This window comes from Cariama cristata, unplaced genomic scaffold, assembly GCF_000690535.1.
Source record: "Cariama cristata isolate BGI_N322 unplaced genomic scaffold, ASM69053v1 scaffold5652, whole genome shotgun sequence".
Classification (NCBI taxonomy): Eukaryota; Metazoa; Chordata; class Aves; order Cariamiformes; family Cariamidae; genus Cariama; species Cariama cristata.
This window is the reverse complement of record NW_009604368.1, coordinates 123615-148805: the sequence shown is the minus strand read 5'-3', so window position 1 is coordinate 148805 and position 25191 is coordinate 123615. Positions and strand designations below refer to the sequence as shown.

Here is a 25191-nt window from a genome sequence, read left to right as displayed (position 1 = left end):
GCTATCAGCATCTGAGATCCTCTGATGTGCAGAGAAAGAGACCTACAGAAGAGGCTGTGCATCCAGCAGACAACTGTGGGACCTCCTGTGTCTCCCTGAGTAACCTGGACTTTGAGTTTATTTGTCTTTTACAAGTCCTCACTGGAAAAAGTAAACCTAGCTAAACTTGCACATGCCACACTCCCATCCGTGTTGAGCTTAGCAGCGGTACCCAGGAGAACAACTCCGGTGACATTGTTCTAAAAGAATAAGGCCAGGTTTTTATCCGTTACACCCGGATGCAACACTGTATTTGCAAAGGCATCATGTTGATGGGGTTTCGCCAACCAGCGGTGTGACTCGCAGGTCTCTGCGAGAACCAAGGGACGTGAGCGCGCTTTTTCTGCCTGTGGTTTCTCAGCAACTGGAAGGAAGATAGGCCCTGCTGTTGTAAAGCAAAGCATTTGTAAGACTAAAAGGAGAGGAAGGAAACCATGCATCAGCAGCATAGCTGGCACGCAGCTTTTATTCAAGGCTTATAGTTCTGAGTGGGCGAAGCCAATTAATTATAAATGCTTTGGATGTGTAAACAAGAGAACGGCTCTGTGTTGTGAAGACACAGAAGTCTCTTTTCCTCTGTTTAATTAATGCTTACAAGACCTATTCAGGTAAATCTTTGGTGTACTAAGAAAAGACCTCAAAGAACGCTGTTTTTCAGAACAACTGAACTTTGGGGAATTTTGGTCGTTGGGTAATTACAATGCAAGACTGTTCATCTCATGCTTATATTTAATAATGTAACAAGTATTTAGAGATAGAATTACATACTGTTCACTGCTGTTCACTTCCTTTCCACAAAGAAGGAGAAAAGTAATGTGGAAAGGAATAAAATGTTTGCAAGAGTGACAAAGCTGGTGAAGGGCCTGGAGAAAAAGTCTTTCGAGGAGCGGCTGAGGGAGCTGGGGGTGTTTAATCTGGAGAAAAGGAGGCTGAGGGGAGACCTAATCGCTCTCTACAACGACCTGAAAGGAGGGTGTAGCAAGGTGGAGGTTGGTCTCTTCTCCCCGGTAACTAGTGATAGGACAGGAGGAGATGGTCTCAAGTTGCGCCAGGGGAGGTTCAGGCTGGACATTAGAAAGAACTTCTTTGCTGTTAGAGTTGTTAAGCATTGGAACGGGCTCCCCAGGGAGGTGGTGGAGTCACCATCCCTGGAGATGTTCAAAAAACGTTTAGATGTGGTGCTTCGAGACATGGTTTAGCGGGCATGGTGATGTCAGGTATACAGTTGGACTTGGTGATCGTTGAGGTCTCTTCCAACCATAATGATTCTATGATTCATTTTCTCCTCATGCTGCGTAGACCTGTTAGGTGCCTTGCAAATAACACCAGATAATCCTGAGGTGAAGGGAGAGGTGCATGTCTGTCTATGGGTTGCTCCCTTGTACGTTTTCCTTGCCTTTAATGCCCCTACCTGGAATACTGGCCTTCATTTTAGTCTTCCAAATGTTGCAAATGATTCTCTTCTAAAATTGTCTGCAAATAGTTCTGCTCTGTGGTAGAGTCAGGAAAGCAAAAAGTTTGTATTGTTGTACTCGCAATCGCATTCTTTGTACGTGTAAACTGTTACCAGTTGCTGAAGAGTATCACAGCATCTCTTCTTACTCTTCTCTGTGAGCTCTTTCTTCAATCTAAAGTAGCATTTTGCTGTCGTCTTTTACTTGTGTTAGGGTGTTCGTACTATGAGAGCAATGAACAGTCTTTGTTATATGATAACATGATGCGTAATTCTCTTAATCACTCAAAATTAGTTTTTTAATTTGATGATTAGAAAGAGCAGCAACAAGCAATAATGTGCTTAGTGTAGTGGGTAACTGAAATAATTTGAACACTAGAAAGCTACTTCTGCAAGCATTTTGAATTTTCATTCAGCCATCTTCTCAAATTGACCATTTCTTGCTTCGTTGTCATGGAAATATTAGGCTAAAAATATCTTCAGATATGCAGTAGAGACAAGGAATGTGTGCATACTGATTCTGAAGTGTGATAAATGTATTAAAAAAGAAAAGCAGCCCTTATGGTATTGTGAGTAATAGTGCTAAGCTCTTGGCTTCTCTCTTACATCCAAGTGCAAAGTGGTTTTTTTTTTCTTGGCAATATTCACATCTTGTTGCCCAAGGACTTATTTGCAAGACTCTCTTTATATACTGCATGGCACATGCTTGACTGACTGTAATAGCTCCCAATCAGAGTGAACACGGTGAGTTTTAATATTGCATGGTCTGGCTGCCAAACACAAAGAAACTGTTGTTGTAAAGCATTCTTACAGTGACTGAAGAGAGCTTACCACTTGAAAATGTGAATCGATAGGGCTTCTGACTGGGAGAGTTTGCAGAGTAACAAGAGGAAAGGACACAACGCGTAAGAGGAGCTGGGGGAATGGTGAGGTCCGTGATGGCTGGTTTTGGCACTAACGTCCTCAAAGGTAACTTTCTTGGGGAAAAAACTGAAAGGCTGACTCAAGGGAGTGTTCTGTTTCTAATGTGAAATTCAGTTATGCTTATCAGATGTGATTAAATTCCTGCTCAAGAAGTGCTATAGCAGGTGTCTTGAATTAAACTGCTACCAATGTAAATGAACACATGAATCCTTCCCAATGTCAGTACTTGGCTGGGTTTGGAGTTGCAAGGTGTCCCTTTTCATGCTGTCTTCTCCCTTCACAAAGCAGACACCAGGTAAAAGTTATGGTTTGCACCTTCCTAAACGCTCATCATTGATCATATGGCTGATGTCATTTTCTGCTTCTGTAAATCCAAAGCGATGCCTGGTCCACCTGTGTCTTGAGATCAAGGGGAATAAAAACATGCTGTGATGTAGAGGGCTGCGTTCAGGCACTTGGCTTCTGAAGTTCATGCGTTATCTCTTGCTCAGAGGTCTGCCTGAAGGCATAATCCAGTCATATGTATTTAATTAAGACTTTAAGCTACTGTTACCCTGATAAAAGCAAGGAGCTGATGGTTCGCAGGCAATTAACTTGCAGACGTAATACCTGGAAGCCTAAAAGATATTGCGACAGGGACAGTTGAGAAGAGCTTGCTTCATCTGGGCTAACTCAGTGGCTGTACATCACAGTAAAGAGAGGAGAGGGGTCCCCAACTGTGCCCGTCCCTCCTCTTTTGTGAAGCTGTGAGCTGTTTTCTAGTTTTGAGTTTCCACCTTTCTCTGTCATCTGAGTCACCTTCGCAGTGCCTCTGCTGCCACGTAGAACAAAGCTCAGGGATGTCAGTGTTTCTGTATCTTGATTTTCTATCTGTTTACTTTGTGTTTTAATGTATATTGGTGTAGCTGAGAACACAGGCGCTATCTCTCCAATTCAAATGCTTTTCCTCAATATTGTCAGTGGCTCTGGTGTAGCTAAGGGGCCACTAATACAGGGAAACAGATGGCTTTCTGCGGGTGAGGCAAGGCTCGTTTCCACTGTACTGGAAACATAGAGATTTTTTTCCTCTACTGTTCAGTTTTGATAAAGAACTGCTGAGTCCATTGTAACCAGGATGATGAGCAGTTTGAAAACAGAAATGTTATTTAAAAACTTAGTCTGATGTAATTGTTTCACTTCAGAAGTTATTTTAGATCATCTCCCTCATAAATAGATGAACTGTGTGTTTGATTTTTGCCTGCAATGTTGTTTTTCATGTGAATTGTGCGTCAGTGCTTAGGATCAGAGGGCAAACTTTAGGCATGGTTTCCAGTTGTTATGGACTCAACTATCACACAGTTAAAAATGCTTTGATGATTGCAAGATTTTCTCAAATTGCTCACTTGCTAATGCTCATGGTGAAAAACTCATCGTTAAGCTGATTTACATAAAAGCCTGTAGGCTCCAGAATTTCATTAAAGTCTCAATCTTAGTGCAGCCCTTATAATTTGTTGTTTGCAGTGAATAAATGTCTCTCTCAAACAGCTTTTCCTTCTCCTGATTAAAGGCATGTAAGTTGTTACACACACCCCCCCAACTTTCATTCACCCAGATTGGTGCCTATCAGTCCTTTCCTTACAACAGTCCGTAAAGGCAGAGCAGATAGATAACGCTGTTGGGTTTGACTGTGAGTAAGTAGATAAAATTCTTGCTTGTTCTGGACTGGATCTTGCTGTCTTTATGAATATGGAGCGAGTAGTTCTGTTGGTTTCAATGGGATGAGAGATGACTCAGTGCCAGGCATGGTAAGGCTGAGTCTTTTTTTTTTTTAATTTCCCCCATCTCGCATTTCTGAAGATCATTTTAGGAGGAAATGATTATTTTCAAGGATGTGAGCTGTCTGAGCAAACTAAATTTCAATTCTATTACTCATGTTATACAATACAACTTAAGAAGTGGGTAATAGTTGGAGAATATGCCCCAGTGCAAACCGTGGGTTCTGTTCCTAGCTACATAAGGGCTAAAACACCTTTTTATTAACGGCATTTAACATCTTTAGCTACTGGCTGGGCGGTGGCATCTTTCCACTGACCTTTCCTGTAGGTGGGCATCTGCAAAAGCTTTGCCTTGCTTTACTCTGCCTCGACTCTAGTTGTCAGTCTAAATGCCAGACGTACTGGGCCCTTCGATGGTACAGACCCTTGTCCGTGATGAACTGGACTTTCACAAGGGCCACCGGATGGCTGTAGATTCAAATGCATTCCAACCTCTGCCCATCTGGGTGGAATTTGAGCCAGTAAACTGACCACAAATCCCATTGCCACCTCCCTGCGATTGCCTGATGGGGAGCTTGAATACAAGTCCCCCAGTACATGCATTGCCTTCCCTCCGTGAAGGCAGCTGGCAGCACTCATCTGTCCTAGCAAGACTGAAACAGTGCTCTGCTACCTGCTCTGCCAAAATCTTTCTGTACTCAAGCCTATGACCACCACAAATCACTTTTATTTTTATTTTTTCTTCACCATCTTGCCTGTTGTTGTCCTGGCTTCTGTTTCCACATCCCATGCTCCTAATCACCCCAGCTGCCTTCAACTCTTCCTTCAACAGGGGCAAATCAGCAGTGGATTCATATTCTGCTCTTCCATGCTACTTGGCACAGTGGGGAGATACCCAGGATGCAGACCTCTGGCTCCCAGGAGAGACACCCAGACGTGTGCCACGCCAGGGAGAACTTAGATCCATATTGCAGCAAAAGTCTGTCTTAATGCCAGTCTGGAACATGCTCAGCACAGAGGAGATTTCCTGGGCATGTAGATGGTAAAATCAAAAGTGTCTCAAATGAGTGTATCAAACTGAAATTTTTTTGGAGAGGCTTATAAATAAGCTGAATTGTAATGTACTTTTACAGGAACAGCAAAAGATATATGCTAAGTATAGTGACTTTTGCTCCATATTAACGTGGGAGGTGAAAGGAAGGGTCTTCAGAAATCTTTAATGGGTAAAAACTCGTGGTTTTCCCTTACCCTCACAGCTACAAATTTCTGAATGAAATTTTATTGCTGTGCATCTCTGTAGATCTGAGGTGGACATCTGGCATGCAAAATTTTATTCCAAATGTATGTATCTTTGAAGATGTATAAGGAACTGAAAACAAGGTTTATAATGAAAAATGTCATGCGACTTTAGTAATCAGCAATGCTAGATGTCCTGCCTGTATGGAGAAATATATACAAGTGCTGGAAATTAATGTGTAAGCACACATCCATTCCAACTGCTAGCATTCTTTAGTAATGAGTCTTGCCAACAGGACAGAAAGCAAGCTGGGGAGGGACTTTTTACAGGGGCATGGAGTGATAGGACAAGGTGCAATGGCCTTAAACTGGAAGAGGGAAGATTTAGATGATATTAGGAAGAAATTCTTCACAGGAAGGGTGGTGAGACCCGGCACAGGTTGCCCACAGAAGCTGTGGCTGCCCCATCCCTGTAAGTGTTCAAGGCCGGGTTGGATGGGGCTGTGAGCAACCTGGTCTGGTGGAAGGTGTCCCTGCCCATGGCAGGGGGTTGGAACTGGGTGGACTTTGAGGTCCCTTCCAACCAAACCATTCTGCTTCTGTGATGGTTTTTGTGAGGGTAGCACATAAGCAACAGCCTATTGAAATTAGATCTGTATGTTCTTCCTGAATAGCAGTTTACAGAGCCACTTCGTTGTATGTCTCTTGTAATAGAAACTCCTGGATAACTTTATTTTCATAAGACAAAAAATGGTGTGATTTTTGTGTCTTATGCTCAGGAGTCTACACCTGAAATTTCTGATTAATGGAAATTAATCACAGTGCAGTCGTGGGTAAGCAGATGCATGTCACTTCATGTGAACAGCATAGTAGTAGAGGTGGATTATACAAAGCTACACCCAAAATCAGGATAGTATAGAGCATGCAACACTGAGAGCTCCAACAAGTGAAGCTAGGACAGAGGAGGACTGGCCCACTGACTGTGAGGATTTGTTACTTCCCATTAGTTATTAGTGCACTAATTTACCCTATTACTCTTGTGGTGGTTGGAGACAGGTAGCTGCTGAATCAAATTATCAAGCAAAGGAAATAGAAGTGAAAGTCAATAGTAGAGAGTATCTGCAGATCACAAATAACAACAGAACAAAGAATCGATAATATAATAAATGGTAACAATCAGCTCTGCTGTTACAAAGGAGGTAACTCCAGCCCTGAATGTGCAACCCTCGTGAAGCAATAGCAGTCTGTGCCACCACCATCTGAAGATGAAATAAAAATACTTACATCATCTAATATGTTCTTCAGATATCAGTTACAGCTACAAAACCAGAAATACATTATTTATTATTGCAGCGTTAAGGCCGTTTGAATGTTCTAACGGTACATTTCTGCATCTTGACAAGTTTGGATTTTTGGCTTAAGTTTAATCTTGATTAAAAGTTTTCTGGGTGTTCTTCTGCTTGGTTTTGAGCTATTACAGTTTCCTTGCAAAGGTGTTTGTGCCTGAAATTGTTGATATATACTGCTCAGCCTTCATTCTGTCTCCAGGTACTTTTTTCTTGCCTGGAAGCGTTATAATAATCTGAAAGATGAGGTTTTAAAAAATCTCGTATCTTGCAGTTTCTCTAAAGAAGTCTTGTTAACAGTCTGTTCGCATGTGTTTGAGCACGTTTTAGAGCGGGGCAAGGAAAAAGTCATCAGAAAACTGGAAGACATTCTGCAACTGGGAGTAAAGAAACACATCTGTTTAGGCCTCGTTTGGTTTTAAATTGTTAGTTGTTTAAAAACTGGGGCACCTTATGGAAGACCATAAGTGGGTGTGATGCTAAACAAAGTGTGAGCAGATGCAGTTTACAGCTTAAGGAAATACACAGTCCATAGGTGGCTAAATAGCAGACCAGCTTGATGGCTGCAGTGTCACCGTTGCATGTTGGACAGGCCATTCCTGGAACAGGCAGTTTTTCTGATGCAGCACAAGAAATAAGAGCTGTTGTTTGCATGGAGCGTATGTGATGGAAATAAACAGTACCGTGTATCGATGCTGTAAGTACAAATTAGATCTACCGGTAATAACCTTACCTTTTATCTTTCTTATGTCTCTTCATTCTTTGCTGACAGGGCAGGTATAGTATCAGGAGAAACTACCTAAATTTATCTAAAAACGGTTGATGCTTAGGGAAAGGCTCATGCTGATGCAGGAACACTGGCTATCGACTCTTTGGGTTGCACAGTTTCCCTGCTCTCCGCACTTCCAGCGGTATGCAGAAGCAGGAGGTGGGTGCTGGAGGCAGCAGCAGGTGGAGAAGGGTGGGCAGGCCTGAGAGGTGGGCAGGACGTACGCTTCCACACCGGGTTTCACAGGTAGCTGCTGATACAGCTCATGCACTGTGCTCCATGCTTCATGAAGCTCTCTGCGAGAGGGCACTTTTTTCTCCTCTTCAGGTTTGACTTTCTTGCTCTCCCCTCCCTGCTATTCCTTGCCTTGTTTCTTTTCCCCTGCTTTCTTCTCATTTAGACAGTCCTAGTCTTGCTTCCCTGTCCTACTCTCTCTCTGCAGTGATCCTCTTCTAATCTCAGTTCTCTCCTTCCCTCAAACTTTGACATCGGTGTTGTTTCTTACTCAATTCCAGTACCGCATCACCTCATAAACAGCCTTTAATCTCCTGTTTTGGCTTCCTATTGTAACTGTGTGTCCTATTTTTTCATATGCCTCTCCCAGTTTCCCCATTGCATTCAATCAGTTCTCCCTTCCACTGACTCTGTCTCCACTTTGGACATCTTCTGTCTTCAATTCCACAGATCACCCTGGCTACTTTAATTCAAGATGGTCCCATAGCGATCTGATTATAGCACAGTATCGGATGTTTGTTTATTCTACTTCTGGGTCCTCTCAAGGGAAAACTTTGACTCATAACTTAATTGCTTCGCTCTCGGAGTTGGTTCACTTGGTTGCCACTCACTTACCAAAGACGGCCACCTTTTCTTTACTGGTTTGTGACACCTCTCATTTTTTTCATGCACAGTGTTTACCCAAAAGAGCAACAACAGCTCTTTTGGTAATAGATTGAATTGATCACAAATGACTCAGTTTTTAAGGCTGACGTTGTGCTTAGCTAATGCCTAGTCACCTCAGCTATTTAATTGAAACAAAAAGTATCATGGGAGTAAATCACAACCAGGTTGTGGAAGTGCCTTACGTGTATCGCACACTCCTATCAAACACTAGCCGATGCTTCCTACCTTCCCCAAAGAATATCCTTTAGTCTTTCCTTGAAATACCCGTTAGGATGGTTGGTTGGGTTTTTTTCAGTTTAACAAGGGAAACTGCCTAATCCTGGTAGTGCTGCTTTTTATATTTGAGAGAATAAATCCACCTTTTAGTGAAAGCTAAGCCTCTGAGACCAGACTAGCCTTAGTAAATGAGAAGCAGAGGATTATAAGAGCAAGTGAACTTTCGAGAAGAGATTTAGGGCAATTTTGACAACTCTGAAGGAATGAGGAAGATGAGTAGGAATGGAAATATTTTAAAGGGAAAGGGTATCGAATAAACCAACAGGAGCAATAACACTGACAGGAAAGAAGAACGAGTGGATGATGGAAACAAAGGGTACCTCTTGGAGGCTTTCAACCTTCAGCAACCCCAGCTGCAATTCATCAGCAGACCCTACTAGATTTTTATCTCCTCTCACTTCAGTTTAGTAAGGAGGTCGGGTGTTTTCAAGGACTGGGTGATTGTGGAGGCAGGATAGAATATTGCCAAGAAGAATAATGTTGAGCTGGTAAATTAATTTTCCAGTTAATTTGCAAAACTGATTTGGTAACTGAGATAAAGCAGGGCTTTGATAGAGAAATCATTTTCTACAGACCAGATGATTTTTTTTTTCCTTGTGAGAGGGATGAAGCTCTATGGCAGAATTGTTCTCTGGCAAAAACTCAAAATTCTCGGAGTTTTTCTCTGAATGAGGAGTGGTCTCTATGGTGTCTGGGGATGGGCTGCATCCTGCCTCCTTTCCCTTCCCCATGAGCATCCCTCCTGTGTGGCCCACAGAGGTGCTGGTGGGCTGCAGTGCAAGGAGGAAAACAGAATGGCCTCTCCTGTTGCCGGACTCTGATTACCCTGCCTCGGGGCCCTTGCTGTCGGGCAGCTCTTATCTTCTGCATCCGTGATGGTTACAGCAGTGGGTCTGAGCATACAACTGGGAGCTGTCTTATTTATATCAATGCAGTGGAAGGCTGTACACAGCTATGGTATAATGGCGATAGCGAGCCTGGTGTAAAGGGAATACAACGCTGTTTTGTTCTTGAGCCATGAAAATTGCTGAATAGTTTGGTAATTGTCACAGGCGGCACCAGTATTTCTGAGCATCTTTAGACATCTCATCTCTTGGAAGATTTACCAGTCTAACTGCCATTTATGCTAATTGAAAGGAGAATTTAACCTCATTACTTCATGACTTTAACATCATAACTTCATTACCTGATCCAATGAGCTGCTACTTATAATTACTGAGATGAAAATAACAATGGCACCGATTTATTTACAACTGGGGATTAACTGGACAACCTGCTCCTGACCTGTGCGCTGTGCCATGTAGCTAGGGCAGCAGGACAGAGTTAAATGGTCTCCTTTATTTCCTAACAAGCTAATTTACAAGACTACAATGCAAACAGCCCTTATAACTACATATGAATGCCAACTGGATAATATTGAGGTTAATTTATATCACTGCCTTGCCTGTATTTACAGTGGTTTTTGTTCATCTGTAGAGGCAGCGATACCAAGCCAGTGAATGTCTGCATCTGCTTTGGAAATGTCTCAGAGGTGCTTCAGGAATACAAGAACAGTCTTCAGAAGGATTAAAATGTTAGGACTCTATTAAAGTGAAAAACATGGCACCAACAATGTTATTTGGAAGGAGCAGCTCCTGGCCATAAAAAGCCCAACTAGGGTCTGTGTGGCATTTTTGCGCACAAAGATACTGTATGTAATTTTGCAAGCTTTATACTTGTTAAATTTTTATCTGTCCATTGGCAATAGCCGTTTTCCTAATATTTTCAATCTGAAAAAGATCTGACAAGAAGAGGGAGGGGGAATCAAGAAAAAAGAAAATGTTGTTCCCCTGATGTTTCTAGAGCCATTTCCCAAGCTGTGAAGGCCTCTGTAAGACTTTGTGCTGTCACATCTACTCTCCGAACAAGACCTTTGACATTCATTAATCCCCGCAAATACTGCCTGAGGAACAACTCCTCCTCTGCCACTGTTCTGGACTGGGTGACACTTGCATCTCTCAGAGTTGCTTGCTTTCCCATTTACATCTGTATGTGGGCAGTTTGATGTGAAAATGAAATTACAAATAGTAGTTGTGTGACAGAGGAATCTTCGATACCCATATGGTTCTTTCCAGATACGTATTCAATCTTAGTAATCCTTTGTCCTTGAAAGCAATGCTAATAATATCCAGAATACCTACATAAGGTTATATTCTTTCCTCCTCCTGTTCTCTGTCTAATACTTTTAGTTTAATTGAATAGATGCTTTTAAATGATAGTTTTCCGATGTGCTTGGTAACTGATTTCTTACTTATCAACCTACGGCGAGATTTCCTGCTGTGAGGCCTGAACGTTGTCATACAGACCAAGTACCTGAAGTTATATTTTATTAACTACATGAGTTAATAAAAATTAAAAAAAAAAGCTGATCTTTGTTCTAGCTCTCAATGTTCCGTGCAAACTGTAGCTAAAAATCTCCAGGGGAGAGGAAAATTAAGATTTGAATAATTGGTGAGAACTGCATGTTTTAGCTATTGTGATATCCTCAGCTTTTGCTGTCTTCTCAGGGAGTAAATGAGTTAGCTGCTGAGCTGTTAAAAGTCCTGTAGAGAAAATTACCATGTGAAAATTCAATCTGGACTTGCAGTTTTTCAGTCCCATAGGCTCATCCTACTTTTTTGCTGCCAAGAGGAAACAACTGCTACTCCCAGGTGTGACAACGGGGTCGCTTGCTCAGCGGCACTGTGACACCTTGAGTAAATCTCTCAAATTTGCAGAAGTTTGTTTGGGGCATGGTTGTGAATTAAACCCCAGGATGGGCCCTGCAGCCCCTCATGGAGATGCTGAAGGGTTCTGTAGCCTGTTCTGCTGCTTGTGAAGTGCTGTGAAGTAGAAGGGGCACATGTACGCATCTGTGTGTATAGAGGGAGAGGTGTGTATTTCCACCGTGTGAGCAGAAACGTGCACCTGGTTGTCTGATGAAGAATGAGCTGTGGGGATGGAAAATACAGCAGCAGATGAACTGCGCTGGCACCGTGCTTCTCGTCGGTGGATTGCGCATCCCTGATGCCTCCTCGGGGACGAGTGCTGAGAAACCACCTGGAAGTGAGAAGTGCTGGAACTACTTGGGAACATAAGCTCTTTGGCTTTCATTTCCCAAGTCACGTGTAAAAGTTGGGAAGGCTTTACACTCCCAAAACTATTTTGTCTTTCAAAAAAGAAATCAGGATTTATTTTTCCTCCTGTGTATCTGCAAGTGTCAGGGTAAGCAACTCAGACCTGCATTTTTGAGGGTCTCCTCCGCTTTTCATGTTCCAACATTTTGCTTCCACCTGGGGCACTGCACGGTTGTTTTCTGGATCTACCAAACCGGCAGATCACAGCACCATAATCTGTGGCCAAAGTTTCTGCTTGTACCACTGCATAATCTTTTGTCACAGCTGCACTGATTTAGCTCATTTTGTTACTGGTGTTAAAACTGCAATGCAATTTGTAGGTTAAAACATTGGCATTCTTTATTATTTTCTTACATAGGCTCTGTAGTTGCAGCGAGCGTTGTGGCTCTGCAGGCAGAGGCTGGTGTTTTCCCTGGACCTCGGCAGCAACTGCGAAGCAAGGTTTTAAGGAAAAACTTGATTATGAAAAGCAGTTTTGCATACGTTGTGGAACAGCTGAAAAATTTGATGGCATTGCCCAGTTAAAACTGCAAGATGTGAATGCTGCTTTTATTTAAGCAGGCGTTTTTCAGATCCCACAAACATACCTGTTACATACATACAGTGCCTACCCACTGTGTCCTGGCTGTATGTAGGCACGTATCAGCCCAAGTCACAGCCTCGTTTGCTATGGAAGAAAACTGCCTGCGGGTGAGCAGGAGGCCAGGATGTGCTCCCGCAGGTCCTCAGCTCCAAGGCAACGTATGGGAGCAGGATCATGGCCCGTACTAGCAATTCACGTCTAGTTGTAGGTACGGACCAGCAGCAAAGCTGGCTGAAACTCTTGTAGCAGACAAGAAAGTGGGTTGTAAGGCTGGTTTCACTACTTCTATACCTTGATACAGTTATTGAAATAGGTTTCCCTCAGTTTAATTTAGTTTATCTGAGTATCAACGTACATGGCAAAAAGCAGCGCTATGAGTCCAAAATCATGGTCTTACTTGTGTTCCTGACCTAGATGAAATCTTTGAAAGTCAGTGGAAATCCACTAAGGTGGGGTCTCGTGGTACTATGCTGTTTCTGAAAAAAGCTTTTAATGTTGTAACTGTCAGCGGTTAATCTGCATAGATCTATGTCCTTGCCCTGACCAAGGCCAGAACAAATTGGGTCAGTGAAACCTGTCAGCGAGCAACTATGCCATCTCGTTGTCCTAAGGAAGTTTCTCACTTTCTCTGCACGTTAGCGTTCGGTATGTCTGAACAGGGAGGGTCTCTCTGTCCCTACTGTTCTTCTTCCTAATGTAGCTAAAGGATGCTGATCAGGTACTCTGCGGTCTGTCTGTCGTAACTGCTACTCAGAAGAGGTTGGGGTTTTAGCTCATTTTAAGTCGCAGGAACCAAACTCTAGGTTTCCCTCTGGCAAAAGGAGGACTGAAGGTAAGAGAGACCCTGTCACGCCAGCCAACCTGGGATGAACCACTCGTGATTTAACTGCTTGCCAGCCTCGTGCCTGTGAGCTGTAACCGATTGTGCAACTTCTCCCTGGCAGTTCTTCTAATCTAAAACAATTCTCTTTTTTTAGCTGAAACAAAGATCTGCTTCAAATACTACCATGGCGTGAGTGGGGCACTACGAGCCACAACTCCAAGCGTCACGGTGAAAAACAATGCAGCTCCCGTGAGTTATGCTGACCTTTTATTGTTTTCCATGTGTGTTCCCTGTTGTCACTGTGCTATGTCTTGCTTTCCCTGCCTGCTTTGTATACTTTTATGTGCAAACCAAACATAATACTGCTGTTAGTGCACTGCAGTACAGAGAAATGGGTAGTCTTTCAGTTAAGATGTGGATTTGTGGACCAAGAGAATGTCGATTCAGCGCTCAATCAGTCACAGCTAACCTCTCTGATTTGGGGAAGGCCCCACGTCCTAGCTGTATCCTCTTCTATAAAGTTATCTTCTCTCTGCTGGGTGTTGTGAGGCTTGGGTGATACCTCGAGAGGATTTGGAATCCTTGGGAGGTAAGTACAGTAAGTGTCCAGAAAAGGAATAACATTTTCCTATTTTAAGGTGCTTTTTTTAAAATCAAGGTGTGAGCGTTTTCACAGCAGTGCCTCTGAGTTCTAGGAGCAGTGACGCTGTGACATGCTGTCATCAGTGGTAAGAAGTGGACATTCGGGACCCAATCCATCAAAGGACTGAACGTGGTTTTTGACAAATTGAGGCTTCATTGAGAGCAATTTTGATTTGCTAGAGGTTAGCAAAGCTCTGTGGCTCAAATGGCTCTAAAAAGCTATATATCTTGCCTGGTTTTAGAGAATTGATCACCCTGAGAGTAAAACATTTTTTTAGAAGCCCTTGGAGAGGCTTGCTGACCTCCAAACATTGTCTGGCCTCGCTGACGGTCTTTCACTGCCAGAGATCTGCAGGAGCTGAGGAGTTTTAGTCCAAGCAGCATTAGAAAAGGGACTAGCTCAGATGTTGTTTAGTCTGGAAAACGGGTTCAGGAAAGAACTGCCTTACCTGTGAGTGTATGTGGGTTTCAGTGGACATCACTGAAGCTTACATTTTTAAAGCTTATTCTTTTTTCCTTTTTTGTTTTCTTTTTTAAATAGTCTCAGGTTAGTATTCCTAGAAAGGCTGAAGTGCCTCCCATGCTGTGTGTTGGCTGTGTCTGATTGCACCAGGGCCAGGAAGGATTAATTTTTTCACCCTTGACCCATGTAAAGACTTTGGTGGTTTCTCTATGCCTTCTTTTGATGCACACAACAACTACAAACTGGGTGGTGGGTAGGGGCTGATGCTGTGTCTTAGGAATAAAAGGCATCCAAGTCTCGATGCACCTTTCTGACGTGCTTACGGTGAAGCCATTCATCAGTTTCGGAGGCTGGAGAGTTTCCTTGAGCTGTCTTCAGAGGAACATTATGATGTGGCCTTGGATATCTTCATTGTGTGGGATGCTGAAAAGTTCTTTTTAGCCTGGAGTGAGTGGTGTCTTGTTGACTCAGGAGTTTCTGATCATTTCCCATCAAGGTACGCCATCAATTTGGGCATACAGTCTGTGTCATTGATTTAGTTCCAGCCTTTTCTGAAAGGTGAGCCAGCCAACCAAGAATAAATATCAGTGCGCTGAGAGATTAGAATAATTTTTTTTTAGGATTCACATCCATGTCTTAGACCTGAGTTTGAACCAATTAAGCAAATGTTTCAGGTCTAGTACAGAAAGGTTACTCTTTCATTATTAAGTATCAGCAATATGTTTTCAGTTAATAGAAGAATGTCTGAGGACCTGTGCCTTTGTAATATGCAAATATGTAATCCCTCCAAGTTCTTCAGTTGAGGCATACATATATGGGGAAATAAAGCAACCATTCACTTCCAGCTGAGCAGGAGTTGCGTTTAAAAGAAAGTCCTCGTCGTTCAGTGCTCCTGATCTTCACAGAGATCAGATGAGAACCACCTATTATCATCTTCAACTGAGTATACTGTACATGACTGAAAAAAATAAAAAAGATTAAAAGTGGTATCACATAACAGTTTTCTATTTGAGGGCCAAACCAGTATCGTTGGAAATGACATTCTCTTCACAACATCTTCTAATTTTTCTTGCCTTTCTCAGTTGCAGAATAACTTGTGTGGTTTTTGCTGGTTTCCTTTGCAGACAAGAGAGGCTGGTGGTGTTGTAGTTGCAGCATCAGTTTCTCAGCTGTTTTCATTTTTTTGCTGTGTGACAAATATTTGGTGCACTGTAAGGTAATTACTAAGAAGTGAAGACAACAAAAGCAAGGGATGATAAGCAATATGAACCTCGATGGACCCTCCTGTAGAGTGCAAGAGGAAAAGCAGTGCTAGATCTGAAAACTCCTTTAGAGTTTAGAGAAAAATATTGGACTGGTCCGTGCCTGCCCTGAAGGCTTTCAGCTAAGTATGATGCTCCCAAGTCCAGTCCCAGCTGAAACCATCAGATGACTTTCTCCATCTGGCTCTCTGCAGTACGTGTCCAACCTTTATTGCTAAAGTATTTGAATGTTTCACAGCATCCTGCACCGTTGACAAGTGGTGTTGCTCTCACTGCACAGATTAGGAAGGGGATGATAAGGGATTTCCCCAGCCCTAGCCTTTTCTTGGTTCTTGTGTGCCTCTGCACTTGGCTACTGTTGAGGAAGCACCATGCAAAGTACAGACTTTATCCTTACAACTGCAAACACATATAGGCACTCACCTTTTACTGTGATTTCACTGATGGTGAATTCCAGACTCTTTGTTTGAGTGGAAGGAGAGAGGGAGAAAGTCTTCAAGAAATCCCAAAGTAAACTGGTAATATCTATTTTAAAACATATATTTTTCTAAGTAATGGCTTGGAACAATGATCAGAAAATTCCTGTCCAAATGAAGCAGCAGATATTCTGGTTTGTACTTTGCTGTGCTCATCCATTGTCAGCCAGAGAGTAAATGCAGAGCTTTCCTGATCTTTGTTGCAGTGGCTCCGCAGTGAAGTGCACTGGGGGCACAGCCCAATCTCATTTTCCTGCGTCTTGAATCGTAATCTAAGCACAACTGAGCAGGGGAGCAGTAGCTTGTTTTATTTTCCCCTGTTCCTCTGTGTGATCAGTTAAGGGCTGCGACAGCCTTGCGCCGAGTCTGTAGCTCATCTGAGGTCCCTGAGACTTCTTACCCTACTGAGACTTGACACACAGGGCCCTTCGTGATTGAATTGGATGCATCGAATTCCTCAGCTGTTTTTATCGCTCCAGTGATCCAGAGCACTGCCCCAGGGTCCTGGGCATGACGTTTCTCCCAGTACCAGCAAAAGCCGTGGTCTTCTGAGTGCTGTGGCCTGGCTGCAGAGAGAGGCTCTGGTCAGAGGGAACCTTCTTCAGACCCTGGAGCAGGTTCTTGCACACCCTGTCTGCTGGAGGAGGGAATCCTGTGGTCTGTGCTTGGAAATTTACCCTCTTTTGTAGTCAGTGGGAGTTTTAGCAGTGGCTGTGGGATGTTAGTGTGTTAAAATAATAGCTTGGCAGGGAAAAAAACTCAATAGGGATCCTGCTGTGAGTATCGGGGTTGAAGTTTTTTGAAAAGCTAGTTGCCTTGAACCAAAGGGAGTGTTGCGATTGTAGTGACGGCATCACAAATTCACCCTGAAGCTTAGGCTGTCAGTAGGGAGACAGAGGGAACGAGGCTTTGTGTATTTGACACAAGCAGACTTTTTTTTGTTTGGCACAGCTTAGGAAAGAGATCCAGAGCAGGTGTCCTTTGAGAGGCAGCATTTGGGGACAGGTGACCTTCTGGGGACGGCGTTTTCACTGCTAGCCCAGACTCATCTGCAGCTGATGCCAGAGCCACCCAAGCGGGTTCTGTCCGAGCCACCGGACACGTGGCACCTCCCGCAGCGGGGCAGCAGCTGGCACGTTGGCTGCTCGGTGCGTGTCCCATCCTGTCTGTCAGCGAGACCTGCGAACACCGATAACCAGCAGTATCCTAATACCACAGCTTAAAAAAACCAACCTCCTTCATTGCCTGTGTGCCTGTGGTTTGCTGCGATTGAAAAGGGAAAAGAAGGTGGAAGTAGTCACCCTGAGGGCTGTAAGCGGTTGCTGTTCTTGTTCATGAGCTGCTGAGACTGTCTTTAACTGGCAGTTAAAAGGAATCCTGCTTCCAAAGGGAAAGAAAAAAGTTGCTGTGTTAGTTGGATGTCTTTGTGTAGCACCGATGGTGCTTTAGGCTGAGTAGCATCTCGCGTTTCTTGTATTATGAACGTTCTGCTCCATTTGAGTTTCTCTCCTTACGCTGTAACCCAGTTATTAGACCTGCCTCGTCTGCTGATTAGGATGCCCTGCAGTTCGTTGTTCGGTGAAAAGTCCTGTCACGTTTTATCGCCTGTGAATCGTCATGCTGGAATATCTGGGAACAAAGGGCTGTGCACTTTGGCCAGTTCATACGTGGCAGGAGCGTAAACGTGAATTTGGGGCAGCAGATAGGCCTGGGGGTGATGGCAGTAAAACGGAGCACCTGCAATTCTGGAAAAAAGGAACGTCCTGACTGCCTGCTTTTTTTCTGGACTAGTGGCATCCTGAAAGCAGTGTTGCTTATGCGCAGTAGTTTACACTACTAAAGCATAAACGTTACCATGGTATGGATGAGCAAACAGTTTTCTCAGTAAAAAAGAACATTTTCACAACATCTGGAACATTCCTCTATTTGTTACTCTTTGTTTATTTGTAATGTTGTCACCACTAATTCATCTTTACATCAGGCATTGTTGTAGAAAAACAATACAAGTTACAGCAATTAATTCTAGCAATAGGAACGTGTGTTATCTTGCTAGTGTGAAAATGACTTAACATGAACGTGGCTCTTTGGCAGTAAAATAAAGCTGGCATGAGAACAGCATACAGAATGGGGGGGGGGAAAAAAACACAACAAAAAAAACCAAAAAAAAAACCAAACCACAAAACCTTTTCCCCTAAGAGTTTATAGCCTAAAAAGATAAATTGGATACATCGCAATTAAAAAACAGTAAGTGGAGAATCAATGTTTTAGCCTCAGGACAAATGTCTTCACTAAATTGGGAGCATTCACTCGCTGTGTATTAGATGCAAAGGAACCCTGGCTGATCGAACCTCTGGAGCTTTCATGCCACTGTTCCTGTCTCGTAGATCACGATGGCACTCGTCAAATACACTTAGCATCGTGGGGAAAGCTATGTAAATTGGAGCTAATTATTGAAAGAGACCTTCTCTGTGTTGTGTTTGTGTGGAAATGCTGCCTCAGCTGGGTTTCCCACGGCAGGAATTACTACTGCTTGGTAAGCCGCTGCCATTTGGTGGTGCGGGATCATTCCCGAGGCCTTCCCGCTGTACATATTTGCATTACGTGCTGTCACGTCAGAGCGTGGGCTGCCAAGGAGTGTTTGGTAATGAAGTGTTCTGCCTCATTTCCATCTATGTGCTGCAAGCTGGGATTTTATGAGAGTTGTGCGGGCGTATCTCTTATTCTTTCCAAAGACTGGATTTAAAAACCTCAGCTGTGTGTTCTTTTTCACTTCGTGTCTTACTCTGTGATAGGTGAGTTTTAAAACTGTCTGTGTTTCTGGGGCATCACCGTGTAATGAATCTAACAGCCTGAGTTTGAGAGTGTAAGAATAATTATACTTCAAGAAACAGAGGATAAAGAGGGAGCAGAAAATTTTAGTGGCTTCTGCACTGTTCAGCAACTGAGGTTAAAAAAAAAAAGTTTATGGAAAACATGACATCAGGCTGCTGTAATTAATCACAGCGAAGAATGCAAGCCAGGTACATCTTTTAACAAGTGTAAGTGGTGTAGCTTGAAAGGCTCAGCATTTCCAGGGAGGGAAGCAGCACTTCTCTGGAAGCTATGACTGTGCTTAGGTGACTGCGGATTTGTCAGGAGTGAGCAAGAGTAATCCTCTCTCCTTTCCTTGAGATGAGAAGTAGCCAGAGCTCCCCCAGCTTGCAGCTGCCTTCGAAGGCAAGGTAAGGAGTAGCATTGTTAGTACCACCTATATTCTACCCGTCCCTCTATAGGTCTTGTCCTGTTACCTCCAAAGGAGATAGAGTCATTCAGGAATGAAAAAGTCGAGGCGAAATGAGCAGGGGAAATGACTGGAAATACTCACTCAGCTGGAAGGAAGCGTAGACGTAAGCAGTCAAATAAAAATTGCTCTCTGCCAGGGTACAGTCCCTTTCCAATGTAAAAGGGCATCTGACAGAAAATGTATATGCTAAGAAGCAATTGCCGAAAGAGAGTGGATTCTATGGGTTAATCATTGGAGGTGAATAATTCTGGAAAGTAGCTGATCCATAAACTGTGGGAGGAAGGTGATCTGTGTAGGCTTCTGATCTGTCGGAAATACCTGCCCATTTTAGGTTTTCTCCTGATGCGGTATTTCTTTCACGATAGCAGCAGTGCTGGCCACATCCCACCTGCATTATGTACTCGTATGTTGCCACCAGTGTAGGCTAACGTCATGAAGCGGTGTAACATGAGAGCATAAGTCTTTGAATTTAAAGAAACTCTTACGTTGACTGGGGAGTTGCTTCAGCGTTTGAACAGAAAGTTCTGCGTGTCGTCGGTTTGCCGTAAGCACGCGAGGAGCATTTTGGTCGCTTGTCTACAAAAGAACATGATGGTGTGTGGAGCTAAGGAAGTGTAATAGCTCACAGTAAGCTGGTCAGAGGTAGAAGAAAGAAGTGTAGTAGTAACTCTTTGTAGGGAATTGGCACAGATTTTACTACGTGCATAGGAAACATTAGCGCCTTCATGTTACAAAGTCCTGTGTGCGCTCGTTGTACGCTTGCTTTGAAACGTTCTGGAGAGGTGAAGTTAGAGAGCAAGGAAAGGATTAGGGCTAATACAGAAAGGTTTTCGTTAATACTCTATTGTTTTCCACACTTTATATTGTATATTAACTAAAGCCTTAATTGAAGAATGAGCTTCAGGGCAGTATGCGCTGAATGGATAGACTAGCTGTTACACCAGCTACAGCTCCGTGCACTCGGAGGGAAGGGTGGGTTTCCTGGCAGGATTTGACCCCCTTAGCTACAAAATACATGGGAACGATTTTTAGTGTGAGAACAACCCTCAGCACATTTGTTACAGCTGAAAAATGTCATGAATTCATTTTTTCACTTCTGTTTTGCTTCATTATAAAACCGTGGTAGTGTTTTACGGCCCGATTTGACGATACTAAGTTATGTCCGAGCGTACTCACATGAGCAGCCTCCTAATAGTTGCGTAGTTAAGCCCTTAGTTCAATGTAATTACATTTTTGGTTATGCTTTTCTATATCGTAATTAGCACTGATTCTAAGAATTTGAAGGTTAATGACATGTCCAAATTATTTCTTATTGCCACCTCAGTAAGACAGGTGTTTTTTCAGTATCCAGATACATAAAGGCTATTGTATTTACACTGCAATTACCCTGTCGTGTAGCGAGCGCTCCATTTTTATGAACTAATGGAGTTGGAAAGCGTAACCAGGGTGTAATTGGTTTCTGACTGCAGCGTAACTATAGTCACTGTGTTATAAATAATAACCTTTTCCTTCCTTTTATTTCCTCTACTCGCATCTTAAATCGGGATGCCTAGCAAGAGTTTTTCTTTAAATATTAAGAAAACTTATTTGCACTGGAGGCCTCTTCTGAGTGTAGTCCGATAGTACTGGCTTTTACAGTCCTGATTCAGTACAGGTGCGGAGCACGTGCTGAAACTCCACTGACTTTACAGGAAATGTTTAATGATTTTGTTCCAAATTGGCAGAATCTTTCAAAGCAGACTAGAACTAGCAAGTAGAGTCACTTCAAGCAGCATTTTCATTATGACAGATTTCAGATATGTCAGTAGCTACAGTGACAAATGGTCCACTTCTGTGCACCTGGTGGCTTTTTTCCCCTATCTTCATATCGACTTTTTCAGCTCACTGTGGTTCAAACTCCTATCACCACCCATTTGTAGGGTTACACCACTTATGAGAGATTATTATTTATTATCTAACAAGCACAAATTGAGCAGCGGAGTTACAATTTTCCTTGTGAAACATCAGCATTGATTTGCTGAGCAGCAGCCCGTAACTCTCAACACCACAGGTATGTTCTTTTTTTATTGTTCCAACCCAGCAGGAACGTCTGTTTTCCAGCACACAGCTGTTTGAGTATTTAGATGTTACTTAATTTTGCAGTCTTCGTAATTTCCTAATCTGTCTGTATGAAAGACCGAGGTGTAGTGTATTGGATCATCGTAACGGAATTCCAAATACAAGCACCTAAAATTAGGCTTGGTGCCAAAAATCAGAACGGATAGGAAAAGACTTTACGCAAGAAATGCACCCAAAATACTCTTCAGGGCTTTTTCTGGACTAAATTGCCTGCATATTTCACACATGGCTTCAAGGACTGCACATCTAGGAGAGAAGGGAAAAGAGCCGTCTGTGTGGTGTGAGTGCGATGCCGGGCAGCGGGTCAGCGTGGTGCTTCTCTCGAGTGCGGTACTTGTCACCGAGGAGGATGTTCAGCACGCCGGCCCTGCCGCTTTGAAACGATCGACACAGAATGCTGTGTCAAGCTGCGACTCTGCACGTATTGCTGATGCATTGAAAGCCAGTGCCCTTTTGCATCCCGTGGTGAATCCAGGTAATGTACTAGAGCATGAAAGAGCTAGTCTTACGTATCAGATGTATCCCTGGCAGAGTACGAGGCACTTGAAGCAGAGAAAGGGTGCCTGTATGGGCAGGGTGACTGGGACGTGTGTCCTGTTCGATGGACTGAAGAGTGGAACGTGAGTGATCTGAAGTGGAAGTTGGAGAGGTCCTGGCATTGTCATCTTTAGTCATCTTTTACCAGTGCAGGCATGCTTAAGCACGTGGTGGCTTCATATATAATGCACTGCTGTAGGCATAGCTGCAATGGATTTAAACAGGGAGGAGATGACATAAGAAGCAGCTGGCATCTGTTACGTTATTAAGCAAAATAATTCTTTAAGTGTTCATCCGTCAGACTTTTTCTTACTGTGGTAGCCAGAACATGCTGTTGTGCAGTCAGAAAAGCAGAGTAGGGACAGAAGGAAAAGCGCTGTAGGGAGAGGACAAAAAGCAGGGTTAAGGCCACCATTTGCATTTCTCCCATTAAAATGTTGTCAACTTCTTGCCCTCTCATGGACTCTGATTAAACAGTGCTAAGTGTGGAACTGCTGAGCCATCCCTAGGTATCACTGGCCACAGCCTGCTCTTCGCTTTCCAGATCAGTCGCACCGATTTGGGGCTTTTCCCTGTTGCCCTGGTTTCTTTACACAGGTTGTTTCGAAGAAAACGCTTGGGTCGAATTTAACCTTACTGGGCATCTGATCCTGTGTGAACTTCTAAATGTAGATTGAGTGGTTTAATTAGCAGACTTGCAGTGCAGCGCAGAGTTGAAGTGAAGAAATAAAAAGCATGACAGATGGGAACTGGGGTAATTTTATTTCAGCAACACCAAGAAGATCATTACACAAGCCATTTATTTGTTAATGGGTTCAATACGTGTCTGGTATTTCCCAACCACTTGCTTTCTGAATGTCTCTTGTTATGGTCACATAATAGCCGTACTAATAGTCTGCACATTGTATTACTCCCTTCTGTAGTTTAGTAAATTATGGCAAGATCAGTGACTGTTCAGCACACCGCACCAGTGTAATCATCTGTGCATTGGCCTTTTATATTCTTACATACTCCCTCCTGCATCTGGTCAGATTGATGAAAAACAGTGCAGTGCTTGAAACTATACAGTGGGTCTGAGAGCAGATATTTTAGTTTTGTTGAAGGAGGAGGGAAGGATTGAGACCTGCGGAGTGCACTTTGGAGGTGAAGGTGGTAGAACTCTGAAGGAGGCACCTCCTGCTTCCTCCCTTCTAGGAGTCGCCTGCTGCGTGGGGCATGAATCTGCTTGTGGGTGAACACCAGATAAATGAGTTAGAGGTGATTTAGGCTACATGACGCGCCTTTCCGGCACGTATCAGTTCAGAAGTTGCAAAAAGATTTGCTTTGTTGCTTTACAAAACAGATTATTTCTGCCCTTTCCCCCTGCATTTATCAGTTTGATTTGTTACTGCCAATTTTGTACACTTTGATCTGAGTCTCTCCGGGTGCTCTACAGGCCTGCTAATGCATTAAAGAAGAGAACGTTGTGTCCTAATCATTTTTTGTGTGCCTTTGAGTATTATTTAGTGAAAGCACTATTTATACTTGGCACAGTCTTGATTAAAAAAAAAACAGCCATACTTTTCAATCAGGAAAAAAAAAAGCAACAGGAATGGTGCCAGGGTGAAACCTCTCCGGTGTGCAGCTAGTCCAACACCCAGGACTGTGGAAGCTACAAAAAATCCTGCAGCGCATGGGTATGAAATCCTCTGGGTCAAATTAGGTATGTCTGCAGTACTGCCTGATGAGGCACAGAGAGGAAAATGCCAGGGTTTGGTTTTCTGTGCTCCGTTACGTTTCCAGAACTGCTTATCCACATCATGACTGTTACTGGCCATGACGTTTTCAGCAGCTGCCCTTTCTCGGTGTGCCCTGGGTAGGCGTAGGGGGCTAGCTGTTGGAAAAACTTGTGTCGCTCTTGCAAGAGGGATGCTTGACGACTGCAAGTCACTGTAACAGGGAAGTAATATTAGACTTAGCAATTGTACACTTTCTGTGTCCCCAGAGTAACAATTTTTTTCCCTTTAATTAGGCCTTGCAAGAAGAAAAATCCTTGCTTTCCTCAATTTTGAATTTACTGTTGTTCGATTTTCTTGACTTCTCCCATGTTCCAGGATTAATGAAGACGGAGATAAGCTCTTGATATCCCATCTGTGTGCTAGTTAGCATCGCTTATAGCTTCACTATCTTTCCTTTTTCTCAAGTTCTTCTAAGGTACTTTAAAAGCATGTAGATCAGGTGATGCATGATTCTCATCTGCATCTTCTCTTGCGCAATTTTTAATACAAAATGAGATTCTTCTTGAAGGCATGAGCAAGCATTTTCAGGACCTCTGATATCGTCCAGTGCTCATTGAGTTGAGGAAGTTCTTTGTGTATTTGTGTAACCATGCAGGAAGAGAGAGGGAACTTTGAGTGTGGATGACAACCATGTGGTTTTGTCTAGAATTGCAACTGGGGCAGAAGACTTTTGGAGCAGAAATGGTATTAGTTAGCTAAGAAATCTGATTCATTTGGGATGAGATGTACTAACTGTTGTATCTGTTGGACTCCACGACCTAGGAAGTAATTTGCAGTCCAGTGTTTCTGGGAGGGCATTGCGCTTTCGTCCAGACAAGAAGCCTGTGTTCTGGTTGTCGGTAAGGCCATGCGGACACTTTTTCAAGACTAGCTGAGTTAATGTGTGAATTCTGATTGTGCGGTTTCTAATTTGGGTAATTATGATCCATCCTTAGTACCTGCAATTTCAAATGAGTTTAGCTTTTTTTCGTGTCTTGTTTGGCTTTGTTATATAGTATTGCTGTTAGACATCTTTGTTTCATCTCAGATGTGGGTAGCGGTGTGTTACTTCTCAGGTGTATGCTAAGAATTAGTGTTTTCAGAAAAGGGTTACGAATTCGCAAATGAAAGTTGTTGTCATAGTCTTTAATCTGCTATTAATTCCTATTAGCTGGTGAGGCAAAGCAGAGGACTTATGGGCAAGTATTAGCCATGCTGAAGAGTACAGTGGCCAGGTTTCTGACTGACGTGTCCATCCAGGAAAATGAGCGTACTGAGCCCTGGCCGTTAGATTAGAATAAAGAAGAAATGACTGACATTGAGGAAGGAATGCAAATATTAGCTGAGACACAACTGTTTGTGTGGATAAGCCTTCCAAAGAAGTTGAATAAATTT

At 43.2% G+C, this 25191-nt stretch overlaps 1 protein-coding gene across 2 annotated transcripts in view; it reads left to right on the top strand.

Annotated features, from left to right (window-relative positions):
• HECW1 (HECT, C2 and WW domain containing E3 ubiquitin protein ligase 1) overlaps positions 1-25191 on the top strand; it is a 173179-nt gene that overhangs the window by 35514 nt on the left and 112474 nt on the right. For both annotated transcript variants that reach the window (XM_009695568.1, XM_009695567.1), the window contains exon 3: positions 13413-13507. In XM_009695568.1, the coding sequence (XP_009693870.1) occupies positions 13413-13507 (95 nt within the window). The remainder of the gene's footprint in view (positions 1-13412; positions 13508-25191) is intronic.